This window comes from Juglans microcarpa x Juglans regia, chromosome 5S, assembly GCF_004785595.1.
Source record: "Juglans microcarpa x Juglans regia isolate MS1-56 chromosome 5S, Jm3101_v1.0, whole genome shotgun sequence".
Lineage (NCBI taxonomy): Eukaryota > Viridiplantae > Streptophyta > Magnoliopsida > Fagales > Juglandaceae > Juglans > Juglans microcarpa x Juglans regia.
Window position 1 is genome coordinate 6862654 of NC_054603.1, and position 17239 is coordinate 6879892.

A 17239-nucleotide genomic window follows, 5' to 3' on the forward strand; every position below is an offset into this window, starting at 1 on the left:
GGACAGTGATTAACTTATATAACTCTAAATTAAATGAATGGTAGTTTTATAAAATTAAAATTTATTTTGAATAAAGTGATAATATTGTATTAATTGATTGCAAAATAGGTTGTAATAGAGTTGTTTTAATTTTTTATTCTATTTTCTAATTGTTGTCAGTTTTTACTTTTAAACTTAATTTAAAATTTAAATATTCATACATGGAAGCTGGAGCTAGCCTTTGACAAAAAAGTACAACCGGAAGAAGCATCGTGCAAGAAGTACAAAAAAGGGGTTGTAGTTTTGTGGAGGAGGCGTGTACAAGTAAAGGGTGTGTGTGGTAGAACTGTAGAAGTAGCAGCAGCGTTTCCATGTAAAGCTACCACCACTCGACCTTCTCGTCCCATCCGTGGAACCTTAGGTGGGAGCGACCAAACAACAAATTCCCCCAAAACCAAAAGCCCCACGGCTCTCTCTCTCTCTCTCTCTCTCTCTGTGTGTGTGACTGTCTGGTAGAACTTTCCCTCCCTCTCTGTTTGTCGGTTTGATTTTGTGTTTATTTGTGCCCCTCAGCAGTTTTTGTCTCTCTTTTTTTCGAGGGCTTCTAGTTCTCTCTCAAACTAGTGTTTGACCTTTCCGTGTAGAACAAGTTCGTTCCGAGGAGCTTTACGAGCTAGGGAGGAATGACGAGAATGCCGCTGGGCTTGAGGCCGGTGGAGGACCTGGGAGCTCTCTTTTCCAATTGGTGGGACGGGATCAACGACTCCACTCGGTGGCAGGACGGGATCTTCTACACTCTATGTGCTGCATACGCCCTCGTCTCTTCCGTTGCTCTGGTCCCCCTTCCTCCCTTTTCTCTCTCTTGAACTAACTCTATATACGTATGTGAATTTATAGTATCCATTTTATTCTTCTCTGTGATTCAATTCTTGAGAAGTTGGTATCTAGATTCGTTTGCTTTAGGAATATTTATCTGATTTTATATGGCTTATTTTTCTCCTTTCTCCTTTCTCCTTTTTTCTTTCTTGTGGGTTTGGGATGGACAAAATGATGGATGAACTGTTATAAATGTCTGCTTTCTTTCATTGACCCGCTTAAGGATCGTTAGAAGTTGAGTGTACGAGATAGTGACGTTATTGATGGGCTGCTAGCTGTGCAGAAAGTAGTTGCATCAAGCACCTTTAGTTGTGGGATTCCTAAATTTTCCAGCTTTATTGAATTTATTATTGGACAAATAATCCTTTTTGTTAATATTTTAACATATTTTGTTGAATAATTTCATTTTCCAAAAAGTTTGTGATTATTATTCTGTATAGGTATTTATATCAATAAAATAACTTATTACTTATCAAAAAAAAAAAATTCTGTATAGGTATTTTTGGGTCGTGTTATTTAGTTCTTAACTTATCTTGAGTTTTTGTTCAGGTCATGCCCTATTCTCGATTATTTGGACTCCAATTGATTAGTTAGAGGAAAAATATGCTTCATTTTATCCTGGAAAGATCAGGAAACTTGTTTGAAGTATTTAGGGGAATATCTGAAGTTGTGTATCTGTGTTCTTGATGTGCAGATTCAATTGGTAAGGATTGAGTTGAGAGTGCCTGAATATGGTTGGACAACACAGAAAGTTTTCCATCTTATGAACTTCATTGTAAATGGAGGTAATATTTTTGGGCCGGTGATGCTGGAATCGTTGATATACATTATCATTTGGATGTTATTTCATTATTTGGTTTCCTTTCTTATGTTGCAGTACGTGCAGTTGTATTTGGATTTCACAAGCAAGTATTTGTATTGCATCCAAAGGTTGGTTTGTTGAAGTTTCAAGAAATGCCATTGTGGAGTTCAAAAAACCTTTAACCTAACAATCTAATGTTATGTAACACTTACATTGATTTTGAGTTTGTACAGTAACAGTTCCAGGATATGAATGATCTGCAAATTTTTCTTATTTTGGTCAGACATGGTGTCGCTCCACATAGTTTCTAAAAAGTATCAAACAATAGTAGAGGAAATGACTAAACTCAGCTCCACTCTTGAGCTTAGTTAAAAGATACAAGCATGTTCATTTGCCTTTTCATTTTCAGAAATAGAAAGTGCAGGACATTTTTCTTAGAAAGCTCAACCTCTTTCATGGTCTAAAGTTGCCTAGTTTCAACTGAAATGTTCTGTAAGAACAACTCAGCTCAACATTGATTTCTTCTCAAAAGATTCCATGATATAATGTAAGCTGTATGATTTGCTTGCTTTGCTGGGTGGGAGCTTAGATATAAAAGGAAAAAAATGAGACTAGTTGGAGTAAATAATGTTCTCTCCAAGCATCAAGTATAGTGTACTGACATAGAGCTGGTGTATGTTGAACCAGGTTCTAGTTTCGGTCTTACTGGATCTTCCAGGTCTTCTATTTTTCTCTACATACACACTCCTTGTCCTTTTTTGGGCAGAGATATATCACCAGGCAAGTAAATGTTCCTCTCTCTGTTGCAAAATGGGATTTCTGCTACCAGAGTGTAAGGCCAGTTTTACACTCCAGTGAGGTGTAGAACTTTGTGGGTGTGGGGAAATATTAACCTTTTTGGTACCATATGGACAGGCAAGAAGTTTACCGACCGATAAGCTCAAGATTTTTTATATTTCAGTTAATGCTGGAGTGTATTTTATACAGGTATGATCAATCGCTCACTTTATGATTCTGCATGAGTTGCATCATAGATGTATCAATTAGCTCAGTGATATCTGGAATCTGCTGCAGAAATACAATCTTCTAAGAATATCCTTTTGTTTTATCAAAAAAAAAAGAAAAAAGAATATCATTTTGGTTATGGCATGTTTGATTGCATGTGGTTCCATCATGACTGCCGTTTTTTTCTTTTTTGTTCTTGTATCTGTCATTTCTTCTCCTCCTCCTTCTCCTTCTCTGTCAGTTTTTTTCTCCCTTTCGATTGCATGGTTTTTTTTAACCTTGTATATTTTCTTCTGATAAAAGGAGTCGTTTTGTACTCTATGGGTCTACACAAACATCTTGCTAATGAAGCCTATGCTATGTCAAACATGGGCAGACTACCCCCCAACTTCCAATGATTCCTGCTCTTTTAATTTCTTTCATTTCATATACCCGTATGCCATACCTCTTATTTCATCTTCGGGATTCATGCTATTGTAGCAAAAACAGCCCCAACCAAGCTCCTAAGGGTCACTTCAGATATTTTACCTGATTTTAAAAAGAATCTAACCAAACTGTGGTCACTTCAGATATTTTACTTGATTTTAAAAAGAATCTAACCAAAGTGAGGCTTTGGCATCAGGTTTGCATCTGGATATACCTTTGGATTGATGAAAACAGCATTGTCGAATGCGTTGGAAAGATATTTGTTGCAGGTTAGGCCCTGTGTCCAATTATGCTGCAACTTTCACAAGTTCTATTTTCCTGCAGATTAACACCTCATTTGCCGCCTAAATATACATGTCGTACATTTTAGGTATTGCTTCTTCCATTTGATCAGCTGTGCTTATTTTATCACACGCTTTTTTTTCCAGTGGTATCAATTATAGCTGCATTGGGTTTCTTGCTATATGGAGGAAGGTGAGAGTTCACTGTTCAGCATCATGCTGATCTTTTCAGTATTTTCTGTTCAGTGCATGTGACCTTTTCAATTATTGGTACCTGTTGGTGTCTGTCTTTGGGGCTTTATATCTGCATTTTTGCTGTTGTATTGACATGCAAAATGCTTATAGGTTATTTTTCATGTTGAGACGCTTTCCAATCGAATCAAAAGGGAGAAGAAAGAAGCTTCATGAGGTAGCTGCCTTCACAGTTCACACTAGTTTGTCTAATGGACTGTGAACATGATTACCAGATTTGTTACCGTGAGAATTTCACTTCTTTCTTTGGGTATTATGTTTGTATGTCGAATATCTTATTGGCATGTTTTGGGGAAACTGAACATAACCAATTTCCATGTACATAGGGTGACAATCATATTCTTTTAGATCTAGTATGAAACAGTGTTTGATATTTTTTGTAAAAACCCATAAAAAAATCCTATAAAACTTGATTGAATTTGAGTAAACGTGACGGAATATGGTTCCAATTTGTGTATGTATATTTAGTAGTTTACAGTGGGATCAGCAATAACAAGTGTTCTATTGCAATCAATCAGTTCAAATCCTCTTTTTTTCTTTTGAAAAGTAACAAAAATAACATTCAAAGTGCAATTATGACAGTCAAGTACACAGGAAGATCAATCAGTATTAATTCACTAATCTATACACACAGTTTCTTATTATCATGAGCAAGTTAGTGAACAAGTGAGGTGGAATGGAATCTACATATATATATTGCAAGGACTATGAGGGGATCAGATGATCATCTTTATGCTGGTTTTGATAGCTAAGATTTAACAACTGTACCGTTTGAAGAACCTCTACCCCTATTATCGTCCATTTAGAAGATATTCGATCAATTAGGTGGTTGCAAGTTTGAAACAACCCCAATTGGACGACTTTCTATGGAAATTGTTTTGTGTGCCCCTTTGTATATTTAATGTTTTGGTTTATTATAGGCTATTGCCATGCATTGTATCTATTCTTCTTCTCAGAAATCGAGACTATTAGATCTATTCATTGGATGATATACATTTATAATGAATATATGTTTAGTAGTACATCAGAGTGATACATCCTCCTTTTTTCTCTCTGTACTCTTTCTGTTTTTTTTTTTTCGTTTCTGGCTGGTGATGTTGTTCATGGGAGGTTGAGTGAGTGATTTACTATAAGTCTGAGTAGGCATTCAAGTATGCCGAATGCTGTTGCTATCGTTCGTAAGCTTTTTGAGATAGCTAGAGATGGGCGATGGGTGACTATCACAGAGAGGGGGTGGAAGTTGGTGAGAAGTCTTCACTTGGAGTTAGCCACGGCACGGTGGTTCACCAACGCGTTGGAAGTCTGCTTGAAGGTGGGAAGGAGGGAGTTTTATTCAGCTCACAGAGATGGGGACAGGGGCCTCATAGCCCAAAGGTGTGTTAACTCTCAAGGGGCATTCATGTCGTTGGTGGAATTCAGAATGGGGGGGCGGATCAGATGGGAGGGGGTGGAGAAAACTGGTGGAGGTTTTGAGGGAGACCAGCCTCGCAGCTGACCCTATGGTGGTTATGACGTCGGCAGCTCAACCCCAATATCGTATCTGGATGTTGTAAAAAAACCAAGGGCTTCGGACCCATCCCATCAACTTGTCAGATAGAGAGGAGAGGCGCCGTTGTAGTCTGGAGACATCGTGGCCTCAGTAGGGGGTAGTGGGTCAGAGCTTGGAGGGGGCTGACAGAGAAATTTTCTGTCTCAATAAGGAAAGCCTCCTGCGGGTCGTGATGGAGATGCAGAGACAAGTTGAAGATTTGAAGGCAAACTTATATGTTATAAAACAGTGCGTTAAAAGAGATTAAGAGGTGGGAGTGGGTGTGGGCGTGGGCGTGGGCCTAGGGAATGGCCAAAAGCATTAGCCTATGGTAGGGCCAATGGGCCAGCCGAATGGGCCCAGGAACCATGCGCAGGCCTTAGGAAGAAACCGGGAAATGGGCCCTGGTATTGAAGTTGGGTCTCGGTTTCAACCAAAACTGACGAGGTCTGTTTGGAGGAGACGTGTATCGTCTGCCTCAAGCCCTTCAACGGGTGGGCCTCAGCCACCATCGCCTGCAAAGAGCCAGGTGGTCCCTACGAAGGCGGCGACACCTCCGACAGAGGCTATGTTGCCGAATTCTGGTTTGATTGAGCATCCACATACTAAGGAAGTGCGTGAAAGGTCTCAAGGTCCATTTCAAGGCTCCCTGATGGTTGTCGGTAAAGTGACGGCCATAGAAACGCTTGCGGTGCCTTTGCCATTAGCAGAGGATCAGATCTGTAAGGTCTCTTCCTGTGAAGAGATGCTTGCGATGGGGGGGCTTACAGTAAGCCAGAAAGTGCCGATGGTGGAGGAGGTGGAGTCTCCGCCACTATGTGATGCTGTTGCAGCTTCAGCCAGCCAGAAGGCACCGATATACATGGTGGGAGGGTCTCCTCCCCAGACGGAGGCCCATGGCCATCCCGAGGATCACCTTGATTGTATAGTGGCGGGAAGTCTCAGTTTTGAAGCTCAAGTTCCAGGTGCAGGGGCGGAGGTGATTGATGATGGGTTTTATCAAAGTGAGGTAATGATGGTCCCTAAGACTCAATCTCCCACTAGTAATGTTATGGTTGAATGGGAGGGCAGGAATTTATTTGGGGAGGAAGAAAGGGGGGTGACTCCTAATCTGTAGTGGGCTTCCAATGAAGGGGAGCCTATCTTGTTAAACCGTTTGCTACCAAATGAGTCGAATGCTTCGGATTGGGTGTTTCAAAAGGTGAAGGATTTGCATCACTGGATAGGCATGGAATGTGCGAGCTACGAAGAGCAGTTTATGGCTTTACTTACTGCAATTGAAGCGGGTCATATGCAGTCTAAGAAATCAGGGTAAAAAAAAAAGCGGGAGCTCAAGCACCTAACTTGGTCTTTAAATTATGAAGGAAACTCAAGCCGCGAAAGATGCAAATGGAAGGGGCTTGCTTATCCTTTATGAAACCGAAAATTGTGTCTTGGAACGTCCGCGGGTTAAATGAGGCGAATAAGCGGCTTCGCATAAAAAACTTGTTGCGAGAATGGAGGGGGGATATCGTATGTTTACAAGAAACTAAATTGCAAAGTGTTTTTAGAAAATTAATTCGAAGTATTTGGAGTTGCACTTACGCAGATTGGGCTTATCTAGCTTTGAATGGGGCTTCGGGTGGAATCCTAGTGATGTGGGATAAAATAGTTGTTGAGAAAATGGAGGAGTTTGTGGGGGAGTATACAGTGACATGCTCTTTTAAGAGTGACAGATAATTTTGTGTGGGCTTTTGCAAGTTTTTACGGCCCAAATGTAGACAACGATACGTTTCCTATGGGAAGAACTTGTTGGGTTACATAGCTGGTGGGAGCTTCTTTGGTGTATAAGAGGGGATTTTAATGTAATCAGATTTCCTAGTGAATGATCGGGTGAGAGTAGGTTGCGCCCAGCAATGACAGAGTTCTCAGATTGTATTTTTGACTTAAACCTGCTGGATATTTCTCTACTAGGGAGTTCCTTCACTTGGTCTAATAATCAGACATGGTCCCGGCTAGACAGATTCTTAATTTCACCGGAGTAGGAGGTGCATTATCCGGAAGTGTGTCAGAAGAGGTTGCTACGTCTTTGCTCGGACCATTTTCCTATATTGTTGGATTGTGGTGGCATTCGAAGTGGGCGTCGATACTTTAAGTTTGAAAACATGTGGTTGAAAAGTAAAGGCTTTGTGGATAAGGTTAGGCAATTGTGGTCTTCTTATCAATTCCATAGTAACCCCTCATACATCCTAACTTGTAAGTTAAAAGCTTTGAAAAATGACCTTAAACTTTGGAATTCACAATCTTTTGGAGATATAGGGGAGCGTAAAAAATTCATGGTGGAGGAGTTACAACAGTTTGAACAGATACTGGAGGCTAGAGCCCTTTTACCGGATGAGCTATTGCGCAAGTCAGAGTTGGTTGCAGAATTAGAAAGAATACTATCTCTAGAGGAGATTTCTTGGAACCAGAAGTCAAGAGCTTTGTGGGTGAAAGAAGGGGACTGGAGTACTAAGTTCTTCCATAGAGTTGGTAACTCTCATAGAAGAACTAATACCATCGAAATGCTGAACATTAATGGTATGGAATGTAAGGAGGGCCCTTTGATTCATGACCATGCGGTAGATTTCTATGAACAACTGCTAACAGAACGTGAGGGATGGAGGCTAAAGCTGGATGATCTTGTTTTTGACACTATTGAGCCTCAGGAAGCCTCTTGGTTGGAGAGGCCTTTTGAGGAGGAGGAAGTATATGATGGAGTTAGACGCATGAGTAAAGATAAAACTCCAGGCCCAAATGGTTTCTCGATGAGTTTCTTCTAATTTTGCTTGGAGGTGGTGAAAGTGGATATTATGAATGTGTATCAGGAAGTATCCTTGTTGAAAAGTTTGAGAAAAGCTTAAATGCTACTTTTATTGCCTTGATTCCAAAAAAGACTGGAGCGGTGGAGGTTAAGGATTTTCGACCCATTAGCTTTGTGAATGGGGTGTATAAAATTATATCCAAGGTTCTTGCTAACAGACTAGGGGCAGTTTTGGGCAAGATCATTTCAAAACCACAAAATGCACTTGTTAGGGGGGCGACAAATTTTGGATTCAGTCCTTATAGCGATCGAGGGCCTGGATAACAGATTAAAGGCTGGGCTCCACAGGTATTATTTGCAAGTTAGATATGGAGAAGGCATACGACCATGTCAATTGGGATTTCCTCTTGTATTTGTTGGGAAATGCGGCTTTGGGCCTAGGTGGCGTACTTGGATTAGTTGGTGCATTGCTATAGCCAGATTCTCAGTATTGATTGATGGTTGTCCTACCGGCTTCTTCAGCAACTCTCGAGGTCTAAGGCAAGGAGATCCGTCTCCACTTCTCTTTGTTATCATTATGGAGGCTTTAAGTAGGATGACATCGGCGACGGTTACGCATGGGTTTGTGACTGGATTTCTGATTGGTTATCCCAATAGGGGCATTATTAATTTGTCTCATTTACTTTTTGCATATGATACGCTCATATTCTGTGAGGCAGATTGAAACCAGTTGAGGGCATTGAAGGCTTTGTTACTATGCTTCAAAGCAGCGTCAAGCTTGAAAGTGAATTTTGACAAGTCAGAATTAGTGCCAGTGGGGAACGTGAGTAATACTAGGTAGCTAGCTAGTATTCTTGGGTGCAAGGTAGCCTCTCTTCCTATTACCTACCTGGGATTGCCATTGGGGGCTGCAGCAAGGGCTCATCCATATGGGATTCAGTCATAGAGAAGATAGGAAGGAAATTGACAGGGTAGAAAAGATTGTATTTGTCGAAAGGTGGTCATTTGACTCTTATCAAGGGTACCCTTTCTAACTTACCTACATACTTCCTATCTTTGTTTCAGTTGCCTGCCAGGGTAGCGGCTCAGATTGATAAATTGTACCGTGATTTCCTATGGGGTGGGATAGGGGATGAATTCAAATTTCACCTGGTCAACTGGGATAAGGTGTGTACACCACTCTCGTCTGGTGGTTTGGGTATAAAAAATCTGAGAACTTTCAATCGGGTCCTGCTTGGGAAGTGGTTATGGAGGTATAATAAGGAGACAAAAGCCTTACAGAAGCTGGTGATTGATTGTAAATATAGAAGCATGTGGGGGACTGGTGTACTGAAGAGGTGTACGGGGCTAGAGGTGTGGGAGTTTGGAAACACATTAGGGGGGGATTTTAGTAGCTATTCTAAATTGGTGTTGGTGAGGGGTTCTCGCATTAAGTTTTGGAGGGACATATGGTGTGGGAATGAGGCCCTAAAGGATATATTTCGAGCTATTTTTCAGTTGGCATGCAACCGAGAAGTTTCAATAGAGGACCTTATGCTTCTAACAGGGGACCAAGTGCAGTGGAACGTCACAATTAGTAGAGCGGCGCGAGATTGGGAAGTGGACATCTTTGAGGCTTTTTTCAGCCTTCTTTATTCTGTGAAGCCAAGTAGATAGCAAGCCGAGTATTCAGCATTTTCTCAGTTCGATCATTTTATAAGTCCCTTTCCCAAGTTGCAAACATCCTGTTCCCATGGAGGAGAATCTGGAGAAATAAGGCGCCTCCGAAAGTGATCTTCTTTACTTGGACAGCAGCGTTGGAGAAGATTCTGACTACCGACAATTTGAGGAAGTGCTGAGGAAGCGCCGATTAGTTATACTAGATTGGTGTTGCATGTGCAAGAGATCTGGCAAGACAGTGGAACACCTCTTGCTACATTGCGAGACTACTAGAGCCTTGTGGGTCGAAGTCTTTAGCCGGATAGAGTTAGCCTTTGTTATGCCTGCAACGGTGGTAGATCTATTGGCTGGCTGGACACTTCCGAGTGGAGTTCAACAAATCAAGGCGGTGTGGAATATGATCCCGATCTGTATTATGTGGTGTATATGGCAAGAGCGCAACGATTGGACTTTCGAAAACAAAGAGTGGTCTCCGGAGGAACTTTGAACGCTATTTTTTCGTACTTTATTTCTATGGGCCATTGCTTTAGATTTTAATGGCCTGAATTTTCATGATTTTATGCCTTGGAGAGGTTCCCCGACATTTAAAAAAATTAAAAAAAAAAATATGACTTTCTAGTTTCCCTTACTTCAACCTAGATAGGTCTTATCTCTTGTATACCATCTTGTGTACTTGGACTTTGCCTATCTCTATGAATATATCTTTGATTACTTATAAAAAAAAAAAAAAAAAAAAAAAAAAAAGTAGTACATCAGATGCATAAAAATGACTAGTGCATATTTCATTATAATGAAACATGACTTCTCTTGAGCTTTTCTTAATGGATCTTTCTTGTCACTACAGTAGTGGTGTATTGCTACTTTATCAAAGTTGAATGATAAATAATTGAATTATCTGGTTGGGTGGTGTTTTGTCTAGTTGTCCTTGCCTCCAAAGTAGATCCTTTTAAGTTTCTACTATGTAACTCCCCCCAGCAAAAAACAGTATTTCAATTCGAACTAGATTTTATTAACATCAATTGTGCCCCTTTTTTGTTATTGCAGGTTGGATCTGTTACAGCCATATGTTTCACCTGCTTTCTTATCAGATGCTTTGTCGTGAGTATCAAAACAATTTTTTGCACTTCTTTTCTTTAGGACTTCAGAATACATGAAATTATAGTGCTATGGAAAACGACAACTCTTTCTGCCTCTCTCATGCACGACAGTGTACATCATCGAACCTGTTATTATTTAAATCTTGTTTTGGTTCTAAATCCAAAGAGTTGCAACGGTTACATTTATCTAGAAAAAAGATAAAAATACAGAGTCGAAAATTTCGAACTGACTGGATAAGAAATTATTTTTATGAACTGGCGTGCTGCATTTGATATTTTTGAAACAGCATGCAATTTTTCTGCAAATCTCAAAACCTTAATAGGTACATCTATTGTATTTGTTCCCTATTGTGTTTCTACAGACACTAGTAGTCTAGTAGCTTCTCTATTTTGATGTGATATGTCTATGACACCAACTCTCAAATTTGTTCTTAATAATTGGAAATTGGAATTTTGAATCCTATTTCGTAATTTCTAAAGCATTTTATATGAGGATATCGAGATGGATTAAATGAAAGAAAGGTATTAATTGGAAACGGATGCTTCTAGGTGAAGCAAAATAGTAGCATCATTTGACTTAGAAACTGAGAGTTAACTTTTATTTATTTTGCATAAAGCAAACCTTAATAAGACGGTATGTGTATTAACAATTTTAGGGCATGAGCATATAACATCTGGCTTTGATTAAGCCTGTAGGATGTGCTGAAGTAACATTTTACTGTTGATTTTCCAGGTTCAATCTGAAATTGACTAGATAATATTGTAGGATGTGAGTGCAAGGATACCTAGCTGATCTAGACTGGTCATCGTATCAGCTCCTGAAACTTTATCTAGGCACAAATGAACTTGAGACATTTCTCTATTGTAATTGTTTGTTTTAATGAAATGAGGACAATTATAAGATTATAAACTTGTTTATATACGTTTTGTACCCGTTGTTGCTACCTTGAGTATAAATGTGCTTCTAACTTCAATCACAAAATGCAGGTCGTTTTATCTGCATTTGATTCAGATGCATCACTTGATGTCTTGGATCATCCCGTTTTGAACTTGATCTACTACATGGTAGTAGCAAGCTTCTTATTTTGATAACCTCTTCCTTTTTCTTTTTTTTTTCTATCTAAATTTGGGAAATTTTGTGGTTCAAACAGTTGGTCGAGATCCTGCCTTCGGCTCTAGTCCTCTACATCCTGCGGAAGTTGCCTCCCAAGAGAATATCAGCTCAATATCATCCCATCCGTTGATAACGGTTCATCATCTTGGATCTCGGTGTTCATTTGCCCCATCAAAAATGATTTTTCTTATTGAGTTAGTTCCTACAAGAGTTGAGCAGTAGAACGAGAGCCAAGAAAATGAAAAATCCAGATGTGTAGCATTCTGGTATGGCTCATGATGCCGGCAATTCTTTTTTTTTTTTTTTTTTTTTTCCCTTTCCTTGTATATTATTACAAAGCTTTTTCCCTTTTTTGGGGGGGAATCATTTCTTCAATTTTCCTTGGGTCATGAATTCAAGAACCGGATGTGATATTTTGGTCCCATTTAGTTTTTGGAGTTTTGATGCTGTAGGTCTCAATTTAGTATGTGGTTGGCCTTCAAATCTCATGGTGTCTGCCGAACAAATTTTTAAAAGTATATATTAATTTCTCTCCCTATATTACATTTCACATTATATATGTTCAGGTAGGGAAGCCATCTCTGGTTGCACCATAAAGTTCAAATTTTACTGTTGAGTTGAGTGGTGGAGGTGGACGTGGACTCTATCAATGAATCCCTCTTTGGACAAACTACTTTATTACTATTTATTATTTTATTATTATTTTTTACCTACATCTTACTATTATTTATAAAATATTCAAGAATACCTCACTATTCAAATGTAACAAATTTGTATTTCGGATCAAATCTGAGTCTTTGAGATCAAACATATTATATATACTCAAGATTGATTAGAATTTGTAGCCTAAATCACATGTTTCCAGCATGTAAGATGTATAAAAGGAGCCTGAATGCCCGAAAAGAATTGGAATATCTGAACTATTTAAAGGAAACGCACAACTTCCATCGGTGAAATGTAATCCCTCGTCTCTGCCCTCTCTTCCCAATCTGTGAGGGAGTGTGTAGAATGTATGCTTGTGAGTTTTGTTACAAATTAGCAACTGTTTACATTACACATTCCATATCTATAACTTTTTATAAGGTATATGAGTATTTTTCATAGAATGTGAGATGTGGAATGGTAAATAGTGACTGATGAGAAGAATTTTTCTAATGTTTAATTCTTGGTGCCTGGACTACGGGTAGTGAGGGGAAAAAATAAAAAATTGAGAATGCGTGTATTCATTCTAAATTTTATCATTTTTAATCACGACGAACTCATAACGGTTGATGTATCGCATTTTGAATGTTTTTTATTCAAGTAATTTATTTATAAAATCACTTAAAATGTTAATTATCGTAATTGAAAAGGAAAATTGTTAAAATAAAAGTAGTAAGTTTATACAGGAGAAACTACTGTGAGGCAGCAGAGGAAAGATAAAGTTCATATTTCCCAATTTCAGCAACATAATGCTCCCGTTCAAAGAATGTTTTTTCTCGTCTCCTTTTATGTGCCAATTCTGGTTATGTGTGCGCGTGGGCTCAATCTAGAACAACCAGATCATTCAATCCGACATAAAAAGAGAAAATGAATGAAAAAGCAAATCCGACAAGTTATCATGGATTTCCTCTTGACTATTTATCTTCAGGAGCAGACTGTAAAAGAACAATAACCAGAAACTGAATTAATACTTTCCTGTTTTGGTTGAACAAATTAACCGGAAATGAAACCCAGACTTCCAGAAAAAGAAATGGAAACAGCATGACAAATCAAAACAGGCAACAGAAACATGAAAATTTTGTGTAATTTTGGCAAAAACCTTTCATGGTATGTTTGCTAAACCTTCAATTGACCAAATGCACAAAAGCAATTAGCATATAAGTTCAACTGTTCAATATATTACAGAGCCCACCATCTATCTTCCAATTGATGCTTGCCATTTCGAATCCCAGATCAATACCCTGAGGGCTAGCCACCATAAATTTAGCAGTCATGATCAACCTTGGAGAACATCATCTGCAGGTGGTGGAGCAAATTGCACATTTGCAGGCCGTGCCACAACAACATGCTCATCTGCAAATAGAGCTTTAATAAATGATGGAGTTCTTAAAGGCCGGCGATCTGTCATTTGTGGATACACATCTTCAAGAAAATAGTAGGCATGACCAGCAATCATTCCCTGAAAAAGGAAAAAGAAAAAAAGTTCAACGTAGAAAGGCCAGAAGGGGGGGAGGGAGTTTAAAGATGCAGATAAAGGGGTGATAAATGGAGTCTATATATTAACCAAAGATAATATGCGAAGCAACATATCACAAGGAAACCTCTGGGTTTTTTCATCCTTACAAAATTGGCTCCAATTCATCCACCTACGGATTATAGTGATTTTAGACAAGGTCCCAGCAGCCATCTAATTCTCCACTAAGGTCTAGGCTTCTTCCATTATGTAAGCGATTCATTAGGAGAAAACAAAATTAGAGAGGGAAACTAGACATCTAGCAGTTCATGCCAATGTTAAGGCAAGGCTTTGCTACATTTTTAGAGTAGGCATATAAATTTGATATTTCAGCTTCAGTGCAGATTCTCACCAGTAGATCCACCCATGCACTAGCACCAACAAGAACAGAGAATCCCAAAAGAACCTGCAGGAAAACAAGGGAAAAAGCATTACAAACTTAATTAGGTAGGAAAAGGTTAACTACAGTAAAGAACCTTATAATGAAATAGCCTGTCTCAGATTAATATTGAATAATGAATGAGCAACAAAATACATAGCATTGGAACCATTTTAATTTTAAATTTCAGAACGATCTTAATTCAACACGATAATGTGATAAGTTATCAAAGCTTACTCACCCATGGTAGATAAGCCGCTGTGAAAGTAAAAAGGCCCAAGAAACTCATATGTATGAAAGGATTTTGCTTGCTCCACACATAGACCTGTAAAATAGGTAAGAGTGACAAAGCTATTTGAAAAAGTACAATCCCTTTGGCCTAATTTGAGACATGAATCACTAAACTTATCAAACAAGGAAGAAAGCTAATGAAAGAAAATGTCAATAATAATTTCCATCCTACCATGACTGTTAGATAGCATTCCTATAAACAAAAATTACTAGTAGTTCTAGTAAGAGTAGCAACCATATGATTAGACAATTTTTTTGATAAATATGATAAAACCAAATTAAAAGAACTAACCATCATGAATGTCAATGAATTGCTAAGGAATATAATTTTTGCAAAGGACTCTGACAAATAAGGTATCGTGCCCCCAATAAGAACAATTCCAGTTAAAACAGTGGCACCAAATAACAGCATGTAAAAGAAATCAGCCGTCCTTCCCCTGAATGAGTTCTCTTCAAGGAGCTTGCAGTATCGAGCAAGAAAGAACATATGAAACATAAAGTCCAAGTCTGCAGTAACAAGTTAAAAATCATGTTAAAATGACAGAAATTGTTTATTACAAGGCCTCAATCAGATTTCAAACAACCAACCTACTGTTGGAAACAAACACGTTAAAATAAATTCATCAGGACAATGTATGTATAATCTGACTGCGACAAATTAATAGCATCAATGATTCATTGGACAGCAGAAAACATAAACATATTATTGTATTCAGAGAGATCATTAGGGGAAGTGAAGAGGGTGCCTGATGGCAGAAGCCCATCATGTCAAAATCTGCAGCAGTTTGTTTACAGTATGCTAAATCTTCAATTAAAACTTGAGCTGCCAATCCAGCTTCTCAAAGTTAAAAACAATTACAACCCAGGCACATTGCCACTTTGCCTATAGATTCCCGCTTCAAGTAAAAAAAATTACAAAATTTTCTTAAGGAGAACTTTAAAAGGAAGGAATATATTAAGGATTAAAGAACCAAGGGAAAAAAATCACCAAGACTGATCAAAATGGCCAACTACATGCCACCACATAATGCATCAGAAGAGGATTGAATTAACCCACTGTGGTTATCAAATTGAAAACTTATCACTAATATCTAATTGAGAATTCACGTGTCTGTGGGCGTGTTCATGTGGAGATAATAACGGATACGCAGATGAGTACCCAATGCAGGATTCTTACATTATCATATGGTTACGTGACTGGAGTTAAGTTGCTAAAAATAATTGTTCACGGACCACAGCCATAGCGTTTACGGCAAACAAGTTCAACTAATAAACATTCTTTCAAGATTTCTTCTCTTGGATAGGATCTTGCAGCTTCATCCTCGTCATATAAAATAGTATGAAAACCTAAATTGAAAACAATATAATTTAATTATCGAGATTAATCATTGAAAGATTGAAGCTGAAAAGAGTTACCCATCTTCCGGAAGTACAAGAAATTGGTGATGAGGCGCCAGAACTGATATTGCTTGACCACTAGCACTGGATTCAAGTACAGCTTATATGGTGATATTATCTGCAAAATTTTAAAACGAAACCCAACTAAAAACTCAGAAGGAAAAGCCAAAACTTCCCGGAATTAAAAAAAGATTCAATTAAAACAACATAAACAATCAAACCCAGTGGCACTATAAAATGGATAGGTATCAATTACACATCTTCTAGTTGATCATTCAGATCATCCAAGAGGTCCCGGAATGAAAAATTGGCCACAACCCAATTGGGAAGCAAGGAGTAGAACCAGAAATTTCATCATTTTGAATAAACCCAGAACCAAGCCATACAACCCCATCAGCCCAAGAAAAAAAGGGAAAAATTCCTATACAAAAGAGAGAAAGAAAATGACCCAAACAACTTCAGTACCTTGAGACCTTCCAAGAGAAAGAAAGTGTTATGATAGTTACCCTCAGCATCATAACAGAAAGCTTGAAGGAAAAGAAAGATAGAGAGAGAGAGAGAGAGAGAGAGAGAGAGAGATACGTCGAGGGAGCAACCGACGGTGGTGACAATAACGGCTGTGAGATACGAGCGGGTGATGACAGGCATCTGCTTATACCATTCCTCGACTGCCTGAGCCATTTTAAAATAATCCCCACTCCCAATTTCTGATCAAAATTTTCACGACGAAATGTTCTGAGATTACCGATATAATGCAATCAATAATCGGGAACTCAGGAGCTTTTGGGTTTGGGCATATGGAATAATGGAAACATGGAGAGAGCGAGACGAAGGAGAGAAAGGAGCGCCTGGGACCTAATGGACTACTCTCCCTGTCTTGGATTTATCTGTGATGACTAGAGGAGCCGAATCAGCAAACGCGTGTTAAGCACGTACCAATAAACTGCTTTGTTAAACAATTGGTCCGAGACTCCGAGGCCTGAAATTCGCCAGCTATCATACGGCGGCCAATTTAGTTGAGAAAAGAAGAAACGAGTTTAAAATGAAAATTAAAACCAAAATAAAATATTGTTCTAATATTATTTTTTAATATTAATATTATTTTAAAATTTAAAAAAATTAAATTATTTATTATATTTTATATAAAAATTTATG

General features: G+C 38.5%; 2 protein-coding genes across 4 annotated transcripts; one reads left to right on the forward strand and one right to left on the reverse strand.

The window, feature by feature from the left end:
• Positions 1 to 219: 219 nt before the first annotated feature.
• LOC121268211 (tobamovirus multiplication protein 1-like) lies at positions 220 to 12351 on the forward strand. 2 transcript variants are annotated; one of them, XM_041172362.1, is made up of 12 exons: positions 220 to 491; positions 624 to 815; positions 1550 to 1640; positions 1733 to 1785; positions 2345 to 2437; positions 2573 to 2644; positions 3285 to 3357; positions 3517 to 3562; positions 3715 to 3778; positions 10635 to 10688; positions 11675 to 11752; positions 11839 to 12351. In XM_041172362.1, exons 2-12 carry the CDS (start codon positions 663 to 665, stop codon positions 11929 to 11931), a joined length of 870 nt encoding a protein of 289 aa, XP_041028296.1. In that variant the 5' UTR covers positions 220 to 491; positions 624 to 662; the 3' UTR covers positions 11932 to 12351. The 2 variants fall into 2 exon arrangements, with proteins under 2 accessions (XP_041028296.1, XP_041028295.1); XM_041172361.1 differs by having other exon boundaries at positions 221 to 400.
• A 1209-nt stretch (positions 12352 to 13560) lies between these two features.
• LOC121268212 (derlin-2.2-like) lies at positions 13561 to 16952 on the reverse strand. 2 transcript variants are annotated; one of them, XM_041172365.1, is made up of 6 exons: positions 16667 to 16952; positions 16103 to 16202; positions 14979 to 15193; positions 14637 to 14720; positions 14369 to 14422; positions 13561 to 13962 (listed from the first exon to the last, which is right to left on the reverse strand). In XM_041172365.1, exons 1-6 carry the CDS (start codon positions 16763 to 16765, stop codon positions 13780 to 13782), a joined length of 735 nt encoding a protein of 244 aa, XP_041028299.1. In that variant the 5' UTR covers positions 16766 to 16952; the 3' UTR covers positions 13561 to 13779. The 2 variants fall into 2 exon arrangements, with proteins under 2 accessions (XP_041028299.1, XP_041028298.1); XM_041172364.1 differs by having other exon boundaries at positions 16550 to 16952.
• Positions 16953 to 17239: the final 287 nt, after the last annotated feature.